This window comes from Carassius gibelio, chromosome A17 (genome assembly GCF_023724105.1).
Source record: "Carassius gibelio isolate Cgi1373 ecotype wild population from Czech Republic chromosome A17, carGib1.2-hapl.c, whole genome shotgun sequence".
Lineage (NCBI taxonomy): Eukaryota > Metazoa > Chordata > Actinopteri > Cypriniformes > Cyprinidae > Carassius > Carassius gibelio.
The window spans coordinates 12,568,743-12,583,801 of record NC_068387.1 but is presented as its reverse complement, the minus strand read 5'-3'; the positions used below and the strand labels follow the sequence as shown (position 1 = coordinate 12,583,801).

Here is a 15,059-nt window from a genome sequence, read left to right as displayed (position 1 = left end):
AAAAATTGAATATTTGAACAATTCTGAGACGAAACCTAACATGGCCTTCTGTAAGTAAACATGACCTTGAATGGGGTCCTTCAACTTATTAAAGTTGTCAGAGTAATTGCCCGATTTAAAACCTAGATATACAAAAGAGGACATGGTTTTCAGTGAGGAAATGTATCAAGTTCCAACGCTCTTAGAATTCTATGTTTTTTATGTTTTTTTAATTTATAAATTTGTAATTTATTGAACGATGCTTTAGACAGTCACACCATATGACATTTTCAGTTATGTTTAGTTATTATTTAAGACTAACTGCACCTCATATAATATGACAACAAAACAACAACAACAACAAATAATAATAATAAAAATACTGGAAATGCTACTTCCTAATTTATTTACTCATAACATTTACCCAAATAGTACACTAGCTATTACCTTGCCAACTGAATTCTTATTTTGAAGACAACTCATATAGTATAACTCTTAAATTAGTTGTGAGATTAATTTACGTATTCCCAACAGGATTATGTCATGAATGTCAGTAGGAGGAAACAATTAATCACATCTTTATGTCATGTAAGAAATATATACTATAAAGGCAAGAGTTCAAGAATCATCTACGGGAAATAGGTATATTAGAATATAGTGTTAGAAATATAGTAACAAATGGAAATAATGACCGAGGAGGGAGATATTTATTTAATTTTCTAAGGAGAAATGGACTGGAAAGAAGGGTTTAAATAAAATGAAAAAACGAGTACGCTAGCGTGAGACAACAGATGGCAGTAATGCAACACTATGGATGCCAACTGCCGTAAAAATCCAATGAAGAAGAAGAAGATTTCAGGCAAAGGAAAATGATGAAAACAAGTATAGGCATGATGTCTATGAGTATAGGTCAATGCAGGAAAGTAATGGGAGTTACTAGATCAAGGTGTTTTTGCACCATGATACCTGATTGGTTGATGTAATAGTGACGTTAGGTTTAGGGGTGGGGTTGGGTAAGGGGGATCATTTAGATTGCATGATTCAGAAACACCCAGCAGTTTGAAAACACCCACATGGTGATAAACGCCAACGTTTGCTCTGCAGAGAACTAGGGAATCCAGTGATGAGTGATGATATATAATGTCTACGATGAGGACGAGAATGACAAGATCGGCGGCGGTGATGCAGGAAAAGAAAGCATATTGATGACGAGCGTTCAGTCACTGCGCTCCAGTGCACAGACATCAGACAGCTGTCAAAGAGCAGTACACTCAGCTTTCTGGACGAAAGAGACGGTGAGTATTTTATTATAACCTGTTCTAAGCGCTAATAATATCGGTTTTAACGAAGAAACTTGACTCTTACAGCCACCGTGGAGAGTTATACCGTGAGACTTTCGGTCAGAAGAGAGGTTTTGTTCCAAGCTCGGAGAAAAGAAGGTTCTCCTGCATCGTTGCCAAGCTTTCGAGGTGTGTCTGCTGTTTTACAGTAACTGGAGTAACATTAACGGCACAGTTCTGCAGATTCATGCTGTTCATCTGCCAGTGACCGTTATGATCAATAATACATTTGTATTTCAGTTCAGAAGAGTAATAAGGATGTCAGTGTGCAGCCTGACAGTGATTCTGGAGGCTCAGCTGAAGACGTTCTTCCTGACAGCGATGATGATGATGATGATGATGACGACGACGATGATCTTCTTCCATGTCAAGTTCATCTGGGTCTTTAAAAACAAAAAGAGGTTTGACTGCTTCATTTCCCTCTAATCAACCAATAACCCTCCAGAGTTCATCATTACACCAAAGTCCAGAGAGTTAAAGCAATAGTAAAAAAAAAAAAAAAAGTATACAATAGTTAAGTTTAAAAAATATTACAATTTTCACCGTTTACTCACTAACTCTTAAGTCTGGTTGTTAATGTCATCATTCCTGATGCTAGAAAGATTCACCCCACACTCCTGGAAGAGTACAGGAAGAAGGTCCGAGCAGCGGAGAATAAAAAAGTGACAATGAGCCGGACGATCATGAGCGCAGAATCGAGTTTGCATCCAAACACATGACTCTGAGAGAGCGAATGGCTGAGAAGATGGGTGAGAAACTGTGATACTACTTGTGTATATTAAGACACTAAGTAGTTGGGCGATAGATGACATGTTCTGTCTGTTCTGTGTTTGTGTTCTGTAGCGAGTGATAGTGATGAGAGTTTTTCTGATAACCAGGAGGAGGAAGACCAGCAGATGTGGGAAGAACAGCAGATAAGAAAAGGAGTCAGAAGACACCAAGTGAGACCCTCTGCTGTAACATGAAGGCTCAGTTAATCTCCTTTAGCCATTGTATATAACTTAACTTTAACCTGCTTTTTATTACACACTGCTCCCAAAGTGTTTCAAGGACCTTTCCTTGTATTTTCAGAAGGAATGCCAGGCTCCTAGACCAGCCCGACAGAAGAAAATGAACATCCCCAAAACACTTCCAACAGTCAGTATTGATGTCATTAAGAAGAGAATCATTGCAAAGTAAGCTGCAGAGCTGCAGGAATGGATTCATTTGATAGTTTATATATCTATACAGGGTTCGTACAAGGTGCTTAAAGTGAATGAATTGGACTTCTTGACATTTAAGTCCTGGAAAACAGCCATATTTATGCAAAGGTACTTGAATTTTTAAAAGGCAGTGTTTATGAAATCGCAGCTAATTTATGTTTGATGCAATTCAGTGCAATATAAATACAGAACCATTTCACCTGGCTTTCAGGAGTACACAAGATTTTGCGATATTAAACGTGACAATGAAACTCGAAGGTGAAAAGCTGTTTCATACAAGTATATTAGTATAAAGTTGGGTTGTGGTAAAAACCTCTTAAAGTCCTTGCATTATATTCTGTCTTTATTGCATGTGCTTTTGGTTTGGGTTTCCAAACACGTGCACTTGGGAATGCATGTAAAGTCTTTGTGTTGCACTGTTATCATTCACAAGCGTTAAGCACTTCTCCATCTCAGCAGCTCGGTGGACAAACTCTTCCTCTGTATATGTTATGTTTGGGTTTCTTAACGTCTCAATAGATTTGTTAAAGTAAATTATTTATAAACCTATGCCATCACAGGAGAATACATCAACATATTTCTAAATAAATTAAAATTTTAAAACCTTGCTCTAAGTTTGCATGTGACAAAATGTTGCAAATAAATGGATTTAAATGTCATTTGGAAAACATTAAGCAAGGATTTGAATCATGATGTAAAGTTAAACATCAGGCCGTTGGCGCCCTCTGGAGGTATTTGTTGTAATACATAATGTACTTAAGTTGGTTATGTTCACATTATGTATAGGCATATTACATAATGTATTTGAATAATATGTAATTTTGCCAGTCATTGCATGCTAGTGCTGCACTTTATTTGTAACATTTTGTTTTATTAGCTGCTTTTTTAAATAATTCGTCAAGATAATAACGATATTTTTTAACATATATATATATATATATATATATATAAATGTATGTATACACGCGCACACACACACACACACAAGAATAAAAAATATATTTTGCTTCAGACTAGTTTCAATGAGGGAGGTGCACAGGGCGCGGGAGGCAGAGCTAAGGAGGATGCAACTGGATATGGAAATTGCCAGGAGCTCATTGGAGAGCCTCGAAAGCCATACCACAGAAGAGCAGCTGCGGTTCTACCGTACCATGAATGTGTTCTCCCGGAACCTACTGGAATGCCTGTCTGAGAAGGTTGAACTTTGCTAAATTAACCATGTACGTACGTAATTTAATATAACTATATATAGTTTATAACCAGTGTTGGGAAGGTTACTTTGGAAATGTAATAGGTTACAGATTACAAGTTACCCTGTTTAAAATGTAATAGTAGTGTAACTTTTTCAATTACTTTATTAAAGTAATGTAACTAATTACTTTTGAGTACTTTTTGATTACTTTTCTAAATTTGTGAACATTATAATAAATAAAAGCATATATATCAACTCAAATACAGTTATCTAATAAGCATGTGTCATATGCTGTTTAATAAACTCCTGAAACATTGTTTTTTTTTTTTAAACTGCTGTCTCTTTATATATGATATGATGATAGTTTTCTCAAAATAAGTAAAATGCATGAAGTGACAGAGCAGTTCTAGAAATTATGTGTATGTGCTCGTGTACTCATATATTGAGACGGCAGAGGTTGAAAACACTGCGAGCTTCAGTAGGCCTATGTGTAGTAAATGAAACCATGTCTTTGCCATTAATTTACAGGAGGGGCAGATTGGGAAAAAAAATCAGAATGGAAAATTCAAACTCATACAAACAAATTCATGGACAATACTATTTTTTTGTATGGACCTGACATAAAAAAGGTTTAAATCTCTAATATGGGGACATGTCAAATAATTAAAAGTTCTCTCCTGAACAGCACCTTCACTTCCATTTTTCTCTTCAGTCTCATTATTTTGCCCCGTTATCCATCTTAATACTCAAGATTGAACAAAACTGTACTTTACAATACAATACTCTACAATACTACAATATATTTATAGAAAAATCCTAATACTGTACACGAGTCATGTTTTTCCCTTACAAAAATTTACCATGCTTTTATTAGCCTATATAAAAGTACAATAACCTTGTATGTTTTTTTGTTTTGCAAATGGATTCGTATTTATTTTTAAATAAATACATTTGTAAAATAATTTTAAATTTTTGGTTACCACAGTTAAACAATAGTAACCATTTAAATTACTAAATTACTTCTGTAACATTACAACAGATAATAATGATGTCCTTTATATATTTTGAGTGATGACTGATGAACAACGTGCTGCTGCTTGATAAAAATAAAAAATAAAAAAAATAACAAAGATAAAAAAGCATCTTTACAGATGAAACTGACCTGAAACCCTGAACAGTAGTTCTGCTTCTCTGTTCCAGCTGTGCGCTTCCACAGTCCACTCTTTGGCCACCGTTTGGCGGAGGCGCCGAGAGCGCGCGAAGTCACGACTAACAGATTTATTAGAGATTTAATTATCAAATGGCGGATTCGCAAATGATCGCTTTAGTACAATAGGCAGGCAATTATACAATAATGATATTAAAATATTGGGACAAGTTGAGGAAGACTGAGGAAGCTGGCAGGCCACCGGGAATTGTCCCGGTTCTCCCGGTGTCCAGTCCGCGCGTGATTTCAACTGACACGCAGAACGTGCAGGAGTCATATATTGCATTTTGGGGGCTTGATATTCACAGACACCAGTCCATGTCATGTTTTGATTCAAGTGTACTGACCTACTTTTGATTTAATCATCCAAAATGTGGCATATTCCGTCCGCGTTAGGCATTCCATTTTTCTGACTGGATTCTACGAACCAGACTGTGTTTCCGTATCCCGGAAATTATTAGGGCGTATGTCTTAGAATAGTCAGTGCAATTTGGGAAAGAAATCAGTTAAATCTGTATGTGGATGTGTGTAAATATTCAAATGTAATCCCCTTTGTAATCGTTAAAAAATTCATAAGTAACTGTAATTTAATTACTCATTTTTTCTTAGTAACTGTAACTAATTACAGTTACATTAATTTTGTAATTAAATTACGTAACGCCGTTACATGTAATTAGTTACTCCCCAACACTGTTTATAACCCAGACAGCAACATAGTGTTGGCCCAGATTCGGCCCACATCTGGCCCACGTGAAATCCATGCGGGCCAGATGTGGGCCGGATCGGGGCCAAAACTGTTTGCTGTCTGGGAAAGTAGTATAGTGGTGTGCTTTATTTTTCAGATGGCTTTAATAAACTCAGTTGAGCTGGACATGCACAGTCTCTATATTGACCAGGCAGAGGTGCTGTTGAGTCAGAGAACAGAAGCACTAAAAGAGGAGTCCTCACAAATTCAGAAGTTAACCTGTAAGATTACAACTGAACTGTGGTCATGATAATCATGCAATGAAAATCTGATATCATTACAGTCCTAAAACCAAATGACAATTTCAATGAATAAAAATGTTTTCATATACAAAAATAGTTTCGTTGAATAGCCCTTATTTCCAGAACTCTCGTTCCCTCTTCAGATTTGTTTCACATCACTGGATCATCAGTCCATTTCATTTTAAAATACTTTTTAATGTCCAGTGTTTTGTTTTTATATCGGTCTATCAACTTCTCAATCTTTTTGATTACTACTATATCTAAATGTATTTCACTGTATGTTTTTTTGTTGTTGCTGTAGGCAGGTGAAGACTTTGAGGCATTGCTGGGGTAATCTGCTGTTGAGAGGTTCTGTCACGTTCAGGGTTGTGAAGAATCAGAGAGCATGGATAAGACGACGCTGCCCATCATAATTGAGAAGACAATCCTTTCTAAGGTTCAAGGTAACTGTCATTTGCACATAGTTACATTAACAGGTTTATAACAGCCACCAGCCTGCTGCATTTTACATTGAGTTTGGGAAAAGAACGTTTCAAAGAATAATTTAAAACCATGCTTTTGAATTTAATTTACTACAAAGCATATCAGAACGTGTTGTTCTGGCTCTCTGATTGGTGTCTGTGCAGCATTCGTTCAGAAGTGCAGAATGAGATCCAGAACTAATTCTCTTTTGGGCAGGTTTTGTGGAGCTGGTGTGGGATCCTCTGTCTGCGCAGCAGTCTCAAACCCTCACGACACTGTGCAAGAGAACACAGGATGACTATTCTGTATTTGATAGTGAACAAAGCAAACTTGTCAAGGTGTTGTCTTATAATGCATTATAACTCCAGACTTAACTTCATGGATATAAGGTCAGTAAATATAATCAGCTTGTGACTTCATCCTGCAGGCCTTTGTAGAAGCTGTTATTCAGAGGTTAAGGAGTGCAGTAGACAACGACGTCTTTGTTCCACTGTACCCAAAAAAGTAAGTTTTATCTGGATTTGTTGTTTTTAATGTTTTGATTAACATAAAAAAAACGATTTGTGTGCTTTGCTTGATAATTATTGCATTCAGATGTTTGTGTGTGATTATCAGGCTGTTGTAATCAGTTAATAAATACTTGTGTCTTGTGTCCAATCAAGAATTTTGCTTTTTGCTAAGGTTTTTAGAGGATAAACAGTCCCCACGGTTCCAGTTTAAGAACAAGCAGTTTTGGTCATCAGTGAAGGTTTGACATTTCACTTCTGGTCATGTTGTGACTGTGACTATTAACATGCCCTTGCTGTTTCCTTATAATTTTCAAAGGTTTAGGGTCAGTAAGTTTAATACACACTTCAATTTAGTACAGTAAATACATTTATAATGTAAAATTATGTTTGTAACAAGTAGGAAATTGTTACAATGATCGTTACAATTATAAGTTAGGTAGAGCACTTTCAGCTGTGAGTCCCTAAATTGGGGGTGCTGGCTAACAGGTTAAAGGGTTCATAATTTGGTTTTGGGAGTCTGCAACAACAGGTTTCTCGACTCCCGAAAATTCGTCTTTCTAAACCCCTCCTTTGCGTGAAGCTACTCTGCTCTGATTGGTCCAATGGCCCAGTCTGTTGTGATTAGTCTACTGTATACAGCGCATGTCGGAAACAGAGTTTAATAATGACCCAAACAGTAAAGGTATATGCGTGAGCCGAACAATTTATTTATTTATTATAATAGTTCTAATGCTGTTTTTTTTTTTCAGGAAACTTTTATCTGATGTGCTGTTTGTCCTGAAGAACATAAAGGCACACGACAGTATTAAGTCTATAACAGAAAAATGTCATTGTGAGGATCTGTTAAAAGCTCTCCAGTAGCAGTCATGTTGTGTCGGCCATGTTTTAAGGTGCCAAGTCACTATGTATATGTATGTATAGTGAATACAATTTTATTTTGGTCCACATGGTTTTCATTTTCCTTTACCTTGGTCAGAACTGTCATTTATTCCAGTGAGAAAAAAATAATTATTTTACTATTCCACGATGTAGTTATTTTTATAGATGGATATATGGTTCTCATTGTACCTGTTTATGGATGCTACATATATTAAGGTCTGATGTCTCTGGAACATACAGTTTATCCCAAAAGAGCTGTTTCCCAGACTTCGAGTAATTCAGATATTACTAGCTTAATCCAAGATGTAACATTCATCCTGTTGTGAAGTAACTCGCCCTTCCAAGAAAATACTCTTGCAGATGTTTGAAACTGAGAAGCTATCCTGCCATCAGTATAACTGATGCTTCTCTTGCAAACTTGTTACAATAATTCACTGTCATTTGCATTTGTACAGAGATCCACTGATTCAGTGATGTAATTAGTGGTACTTTCTATAGAAGCAGTATTACTATCTCTAGTACTTGCATACTAGCAGCTTACATTTAAGTTACGTTCTAGCAGCAATCATGGCCACATAATTGTATTAAAGGTGCAATAGGAGATCTTGGGAAATGCTAACATTAACCTGATAGCACTGAAAGTGAACGTCCCACCCTACCTGCAATCACAGTCCAAAGCCACGCCCCCTGAAAGCATTTATGCTCACAGACCAGAATACCAGAGACAACATTACTACAATAGGCTACATCAGTGGTTCCCAATTCCAGTCCATGTTCCGAAGCGAAGTAAACCCCTGCTCAGGGAGGAGGAAGCAATGAACACTGTGTAGGGATCATATAGATCGGAACACAGTTTATTCATGTAGATCACTTCTAATGAGTTGGTAATCTGAATCGGGTGTGTTAAAGCGAGACTTGCAAAATATGTGCGCGAGGACTGGAATTGGGAACTACTGGGCTACATCATGTGCCATTCACAAGTGAGAAAACTTTAAAAAAGTACTACAATACCAAGAATGAAGACTGGGTTGTTGATGTTTGTCTGCCATTCTAGCTCTGTCTGCACAGCGTGCGTGAACGTGCTGATGATGTCTGTGCAAACCAGGTACACAGAGGTATTCAGAGATACCTACGTTGACCGGCAAGTAGGAAAGCCATTTAAAATGTTGCACCTTTACTACCTCATTGTCTCATTACCATACAAATGTCTGGACCTTTTCTTTCTAAAAGAAATTTATATTTTTATTGGACAAGGATGCATTAAACCCAACGTTGATTACGTAATATTGTATTTTGGTGGATTTATGCTTTACTCAAGGACAATTTAAACTGACTGGTATTACTTTCTGAAGAAAACAATAGTACTTGTTACTCCTTACAATTTAATTTCAGCTTACAGTAAATATGGTAAATGGTTAGCGCAAACATGCATACTTGACGTGTGAGAACCAATGATGTTTTTGCGCATCAAATATATGTTTCAGTTTCAGTTGTAACATTAATCATTGAATTTCTGTCTTTTAACCAAACTTTTGTATGTCTGACATTTTTTTTTAATTTAATGCATTTTCATTTGACATTAAGGATATGAAACAAGAATGTTGTTTGTTTTAATTTTGGCCAATTTACTTCTTTTTGAATTAATCAAAAGTGACAGGAAATACATACTGTTAAAAAAGTAAATGCCGTTTTTTTATTTTTTAGTCTTTCTATTAATCTTAAGAATACTGGGAAAAAAAGAATATATATATATATATATATATATATATATGGTTTCCACAAAAATATTAAGCAGCACAACTGTTTTTAACACTGACAATAAGACATAACATAAAATACTTATTTTAAAAACATTTTAAAAAACACTGTAGAGATTGTGCTATTTCTTTTCTAAGCAGTCATGTTTTTTTTTTTTTTTAGCATGCCACGTGGTTGCTAGGTTGTATTTGTCAGTGCCAGAATATCAGAGGCTTTGAGATGGGCTGTATTCTGCCACTAACAAATACAACCTAGCAACCACGTGGCATGCTAAAAAAAAAAAAAAACATGACTGCTTAGAAAAGAAATAGCACGTGTTTGTTACATTGATAAGATATAAAGAGCGCTGGTCACTTTAAGAGTAAGGAACAGACAGTGACGTTGACGCTAGAATGTTTTCACACAGTTCAGTGATGTGAGTGCTGAGTTGATGGGAGTTCAGTAAGGTTGATGAGAACAATAAAAAGTAAAATAAGTTACAGACAGACATAACAGACATAACAATTGGCGACAAGGATGGCTGAGGAATTCCCCGCGCTGTCGCTATCTTCTCCGAACCCCTTTTTGCCCCATCCTGGCGAACCTACGGTCCCATGGCTGCAGTTCCGGCAGCGCAGACAGCGCGCTGGTGAGTCGATTGTTCAATATGTCGCAGACTTGAGAGGACTGGCAAAACCGTGCTGTTTTGGTGCTTTATCAGATGAGATGATACGAGATCAGTTGATTGAAAAAACAACCAATACACTCGTTCTGGAGCGGCTGTTATTGGAAGATGATGATCTCACTTTAGAGAAAGCTGTAATTCTGGCCTCTCAAATTGAGTCTGCTGCCCATTGTGCTGCTAAATTAAATACATCACACGAATCAAGTGTAAACAGTGGAGACATGATACATGAATGCACACAAGTTTACAGGGCAGAGGCAGATGTATCTTCAAATGCAGACATACAATATGCACGTCCTCAAGTTAATCGGCGTTGTGGAAATTGTGGGTCCACTAGACACCCATCACGTGCTCCTGACTGCCCTGCATGGGGACAAACATGCCGACGCTGTCAAAAACCGAACCACTTTGCAAAATGTTGTCGGTCTGCCCCAGTTCAAACTCCTACTCAACGAAACCCACGTGTTAACAATTCAACACCTGCGATTATTCATTCAATAAATACCAACTCAGCAGGGTTTTCTACATGCATTGTTACTATAGCAGATTCCTGTATTTCACTGCTACTGGACACAGGGGCTAAAGTCTCACTACTCAATATGGCTACTTATGAACGTTTCCTGACACACTTGCCCCTTCAGTCGCCTTCTCTGAATCTGTTTGGATATGGAAGTTCTGCAATTGATGTTATCGGCCTTGTACATGCGCCTGTCCAGTATGGCAACAAGGTCCTGCCCGACTTCCCTTTTCACATTACACACCATGGCAACAATATCCTTGGATTGGACCTGTTTATTAGTCTGGGCTTTTCTTTGCTGGACAATAAGGGGGCTCAAGTTCTGACTGTCAGCTGTCCCTGGCAACATGAATGGCCAACATTGTTTGAAGGCCTTGGCTGCCTAGCTGCGTTCACTCATCAGCCTCTTTTGGATCCTACAGTTAAACCAGTAATTCAGCCACTTCGCCGCATTCCGCTGGCATTGCGTGAGGAAGTCACAGCAGAACTTGTGAAACTGCAAGCAGAGGGCATCATCGAACCTGTCGACGCCTCCCCATGGGTGTCTAATCTGACAGTGGCTAAGAAAAAATCTGGCGGACTAAGAGTTTGTGTAGATTTAAGGTCCGTCAACAAAGCAGTAATCCCAGATCGCTACCCTCTGCCATCAATCGAAGAGCTGACTACACACTTTCATGGCTCGACAATGTTTTCCAAACTCGACCTCCGTCAAGGCTATCTCCAGGTTCCCCTCCACCCAGACAGCAGAAATCTTACTGCATTCGTTACGCACTCTGGCGTATTTCGTTACACAAGGATGCCTTTTGGACTCAGCTCGGCCCCAAGTTGTTTTCAAAAAATAATGTCCACTATACTGGCTGGTGTCCCTGGCACTGCCATCTACCTTGATGACATCATTGTCCATGCCCCAAATGCAGTGATTCATGAACAGCGCTTAAGGGCTGTTTTTGCTGCACTCAGTCAACACAATTTGACACTTAACATGGAGAAATGCTTATTTGCAGTACCAGAGGTTGACTTTGTTGGTTTTCATGTTTCAGCCGAGGGCCTGTCGCCATTGCACTCCAATATTGAGGCTATACAACAGGTGCCGGAGCCTTCATCCGTAGCACAGGTGGCATCGTTTCTAGGGATGACAACATACTATATGCGTTTTCTGCCTCAGTACTCCACAATTACATACCCTCTACGCCAACTGCTCAAAAAGGATGCTCCATGGACCTGGTCTTCAGCCTGTTCTGATGCTGTGCGCATGCTTAAGGAGCTGTTGACAAGCCCACCTGTCTTGGCACACTTTAGTCTTGACTGCCCCACACTGGTCACTTGTGATGCTTCAGCTACTGCTGCTGGTGCTGTTCTTTCACAACTCCAGAATGGCATCGAACGGCAAGTGGCTTTTGCTTCTTGTGCATTCAGCCTGACTGAACAAAAGTACTCCACTGGAGAGAGGGAGGCTCTGGCTTGTGTATGGGCCTGCGAGCGCTGGCATGCCTACCTTTATGGCCGAAAATTTACCCTTCGGACTGATCACCAAGCCCTCAGTGCGCTTATGTCTCCTTCTGGTTCTGGTCACAAACCACTGCGCATGTACCGTTGGACTGACCGCCTCCAGCAGTCTGACTTTACAATACAATACACCACAGGCAGAGATAATGTGGTGGCCGATTTGCTGTCTCGTTCTGTGTCATCGACCATTGCCTTCTGTCAGGTGGATGAGGACGGGGATTTTATTAATTTAGTGCATGCACCCCTGACAGCCTTTGTGTCCCTGGAGGAACTCACAGCGGAGTCTGCTGCTGATTCCACACTATCGGCGGTCTGTGAGTATGTCCTGAATGGCTGGCCAACTCAAGTGGCAACAGATATCCAGCCATATGCCAGAGTGAAACACGAATTGTCATGCTGGAATGACACATGCTTGGCTCGTGGACACTGCGCCATCATTCCTGCTAGACTCAGAGGACGAGTGCTGACCATGGCTCATGAGGGCCATCTCGGCATAGTCAAACTAAAGCAGCGCTGTAGGGATCTAGTATGGTGGCCGGGGTTGGACAAAGACATTGAACAGCTTGTTCGGGATTGTGCTCCATGTCTCGTAAGCGGGAAAACAGGCTCACCAGTGCCGCCGCCACTAGGGTCTTTGCCTTGGCCAACTCGACCCTGGGACCACATTCAGCTGGACATATGTGGGGAACTCCATGGTGTGCCTCATCATTTGCGTTTCCTTGTAGTAGTTTATGATCTACATTCGAAGTGGCCAGAGGTTACATCTGTAGGCTCGGTCACATCCAGTTCCATCATTGACTTTCTGGAGTCGCTTTTTGCCCGCTGGGGCTTGCCTAGGACCTTGACGACAGACAATGGCCCCCAACTAGTGTCCGCAGAGTTTACCAGCTACATCCAAAGCAAAGGCATCAAACACATTCGAACAGCTTACTATCACCCACAGTCGAATGGGGGCGTAGAAAGATTCAATCAGTCACTAAAAAATGGTCTGAGAGCCCACTTAGCACAAGGCTGCTCTTTCAATGAGGCCTTGTCTCAGACTCTTCTACACTACAGAGCAGCTCAGCATTCCACCACTGGGGTGTCCCCAGCAAAACTGATGCTGGGACGGGAGCTGGAGTTACCCCTGCATAGACTTTGCCCTCCTACTTCTCATGGTGGAAATCCTGTGGTGCAAGCCAGGGTATGCGAACAACAGCTCAAAGCACGAGGCAGATTCGACACAAAGAAAAAGGCCCGCATTCCAAGAATCTTCCCAATGGACTGGGTGCGGATCCAGCGGCCATACCGGAACAACAAGCTCCACACTTTCTGGTCACAGCCACAGCAAGTACAAAAGCAGTAAGGTCCAGTTATATTCCAGCTATCTGATGGTTCCCGTTGGCATGCCAGTCGGCTTAGGAAAGTACCGTGCCCTTCTGGTGCAGATCACACCCGAGACACTGTGCTCCCTTGCTCTCTGCTTGGTTCTTCATACCTTCTGCCCCAACCACAGCATCCAGTGACCTTGCAAGCAACATCCCTACCACCATCTGAACCATCCCAAGGCAGGCCTACCAGATCACACACTCGGCCTGCTCGCTTTCAGGACTACTTAACGTTCTTTCACACTTAGTTCACTGGGAGGGGAGGGGAAATGTTGCATGCTTAGTTAGACTTATAATCTGGTGTTTAATTAAAGTTATGTGTTTGTTACATTGATAAGATATAAAGAGCGCTGGTCACTTTAAGAGTAAGGAACAGACAGTGACGTTGACGCTAGAATGTTTTCACACAGTTCAGTGATGTGAGTGCTGAGTTGATGGGAGTTCAGTAAGGTTGATGAGAACAATAAAAAGTAAAATAAGTTTCAGTACGAGTCCTCTTTACAGACATAACAGCATGCTAAGAAAAAACACCCAAGACACCTTAGCAACCAGAGAGCAAAACACTAGCATTGATGCAATGAGATTTGCATGGCCAAGCATCAGGCATCCGGAAAATATACAAGTCTGGATATATTTTATTGGGCTTTTTATTTCTCAGTAGACTCAATAAATAGCTTCATTGTTTAGTTGTGGCTTGTTTTCCTCCTGTGCGTGTTGGTTTATAAGGGATGACATCATTACCGCTAAACCAAACAATGGCATTTTACTGAATGGATCCTCAGAGACAACTTGCATAAGGTTCAAAAGTCCTCACTGAAAACTGGGATTTAGAATGTCTTTTTTGAACCTGGAAATTAATTATGAAAAAAAAAAAAGTATTCAGTATCAACATATGTTTGTAACATTTTGGAATAATGCTGCATAACAGATCAACAGGAAGTGGAATTGGTGTGTGACAAAAGGCTATTTTATTCATCAAAGAATCCTGAAATGTATCAGTTTTCATAAAAATATTAAGCAGCACAACTGTGAATTTAAAAAAAAATTTATAGAAAGAAATGTTTCTTGAGCAGCAAATCAGTATAATAGAATGATTTCTGAAGGATCATGTGACACTGAAGACTGGAGTAATGATGATGACCGTTTTACTTTGCCATCACAGGAATAAATTACATCTTAAAATACATTTATAAAGAAAAAAGTTATAGCTATTATAATAATTCATACAATTAATATTTGTTTGTATATTATTACTGTTATATTGTAGATTTAATAAAATACATGCAGCATTGGTGAACATAAGAGACTTCTTTCAAAAACATAAATCCTGTTCAGTAAGAAATGCATGAAGATAGGAAAGAAAACTGCTCATTAAGAAGGATCATCATTTAAAGTTTAAATCAGCCCTGACTTGAACCTTCTTACCCCAAAAGGTTTAAGATTGTAGTTCAAAAGCTCCGATCCAGGATTTGCATTCTCGTGAAGGCTAG

General features: G+C 39.3%; 1 protein-coding gene across 1 annotated transcript; it reads left to right on the top strand.

Moving 5' to 3' along the window:
* Positions 1 to 879: 879 nt before the first annotated feature.
* Positions 880 to 7,823, top strand: LOC128031612 (intron Large complex component GCFC2-like). Its single transcript, XM_052619926.1, is given in 13 exon segments — positions 880 to 1,274; positions 1,347 to 1,448; positions 1,560 to 1,720; positions 1,918 to 2,068; positions 2,163 to 2,260; positions 2,391 to 2,494; positions 3,534 to 3,717; positions 5,763 to 5,886; positions 6,213 to 6,350; positions 6,586 to 6,707; positions 6,797 to 6,873; positions 7,051 to 7,117; positions 7,628 to 7,823. Coding segments are annotated over 10 exon segments (963 nt in total). The 5' UTR covers positions 880 to 1,274; positions 1,347 to 1,448; positions 1,560 to 1,720; positions 1,918 to 2,034; the 3' UTR covers positions 7,643 to 7,823.
* Positions 7,824 to 15,059: the final 7,236 nt, after the last annotated feature.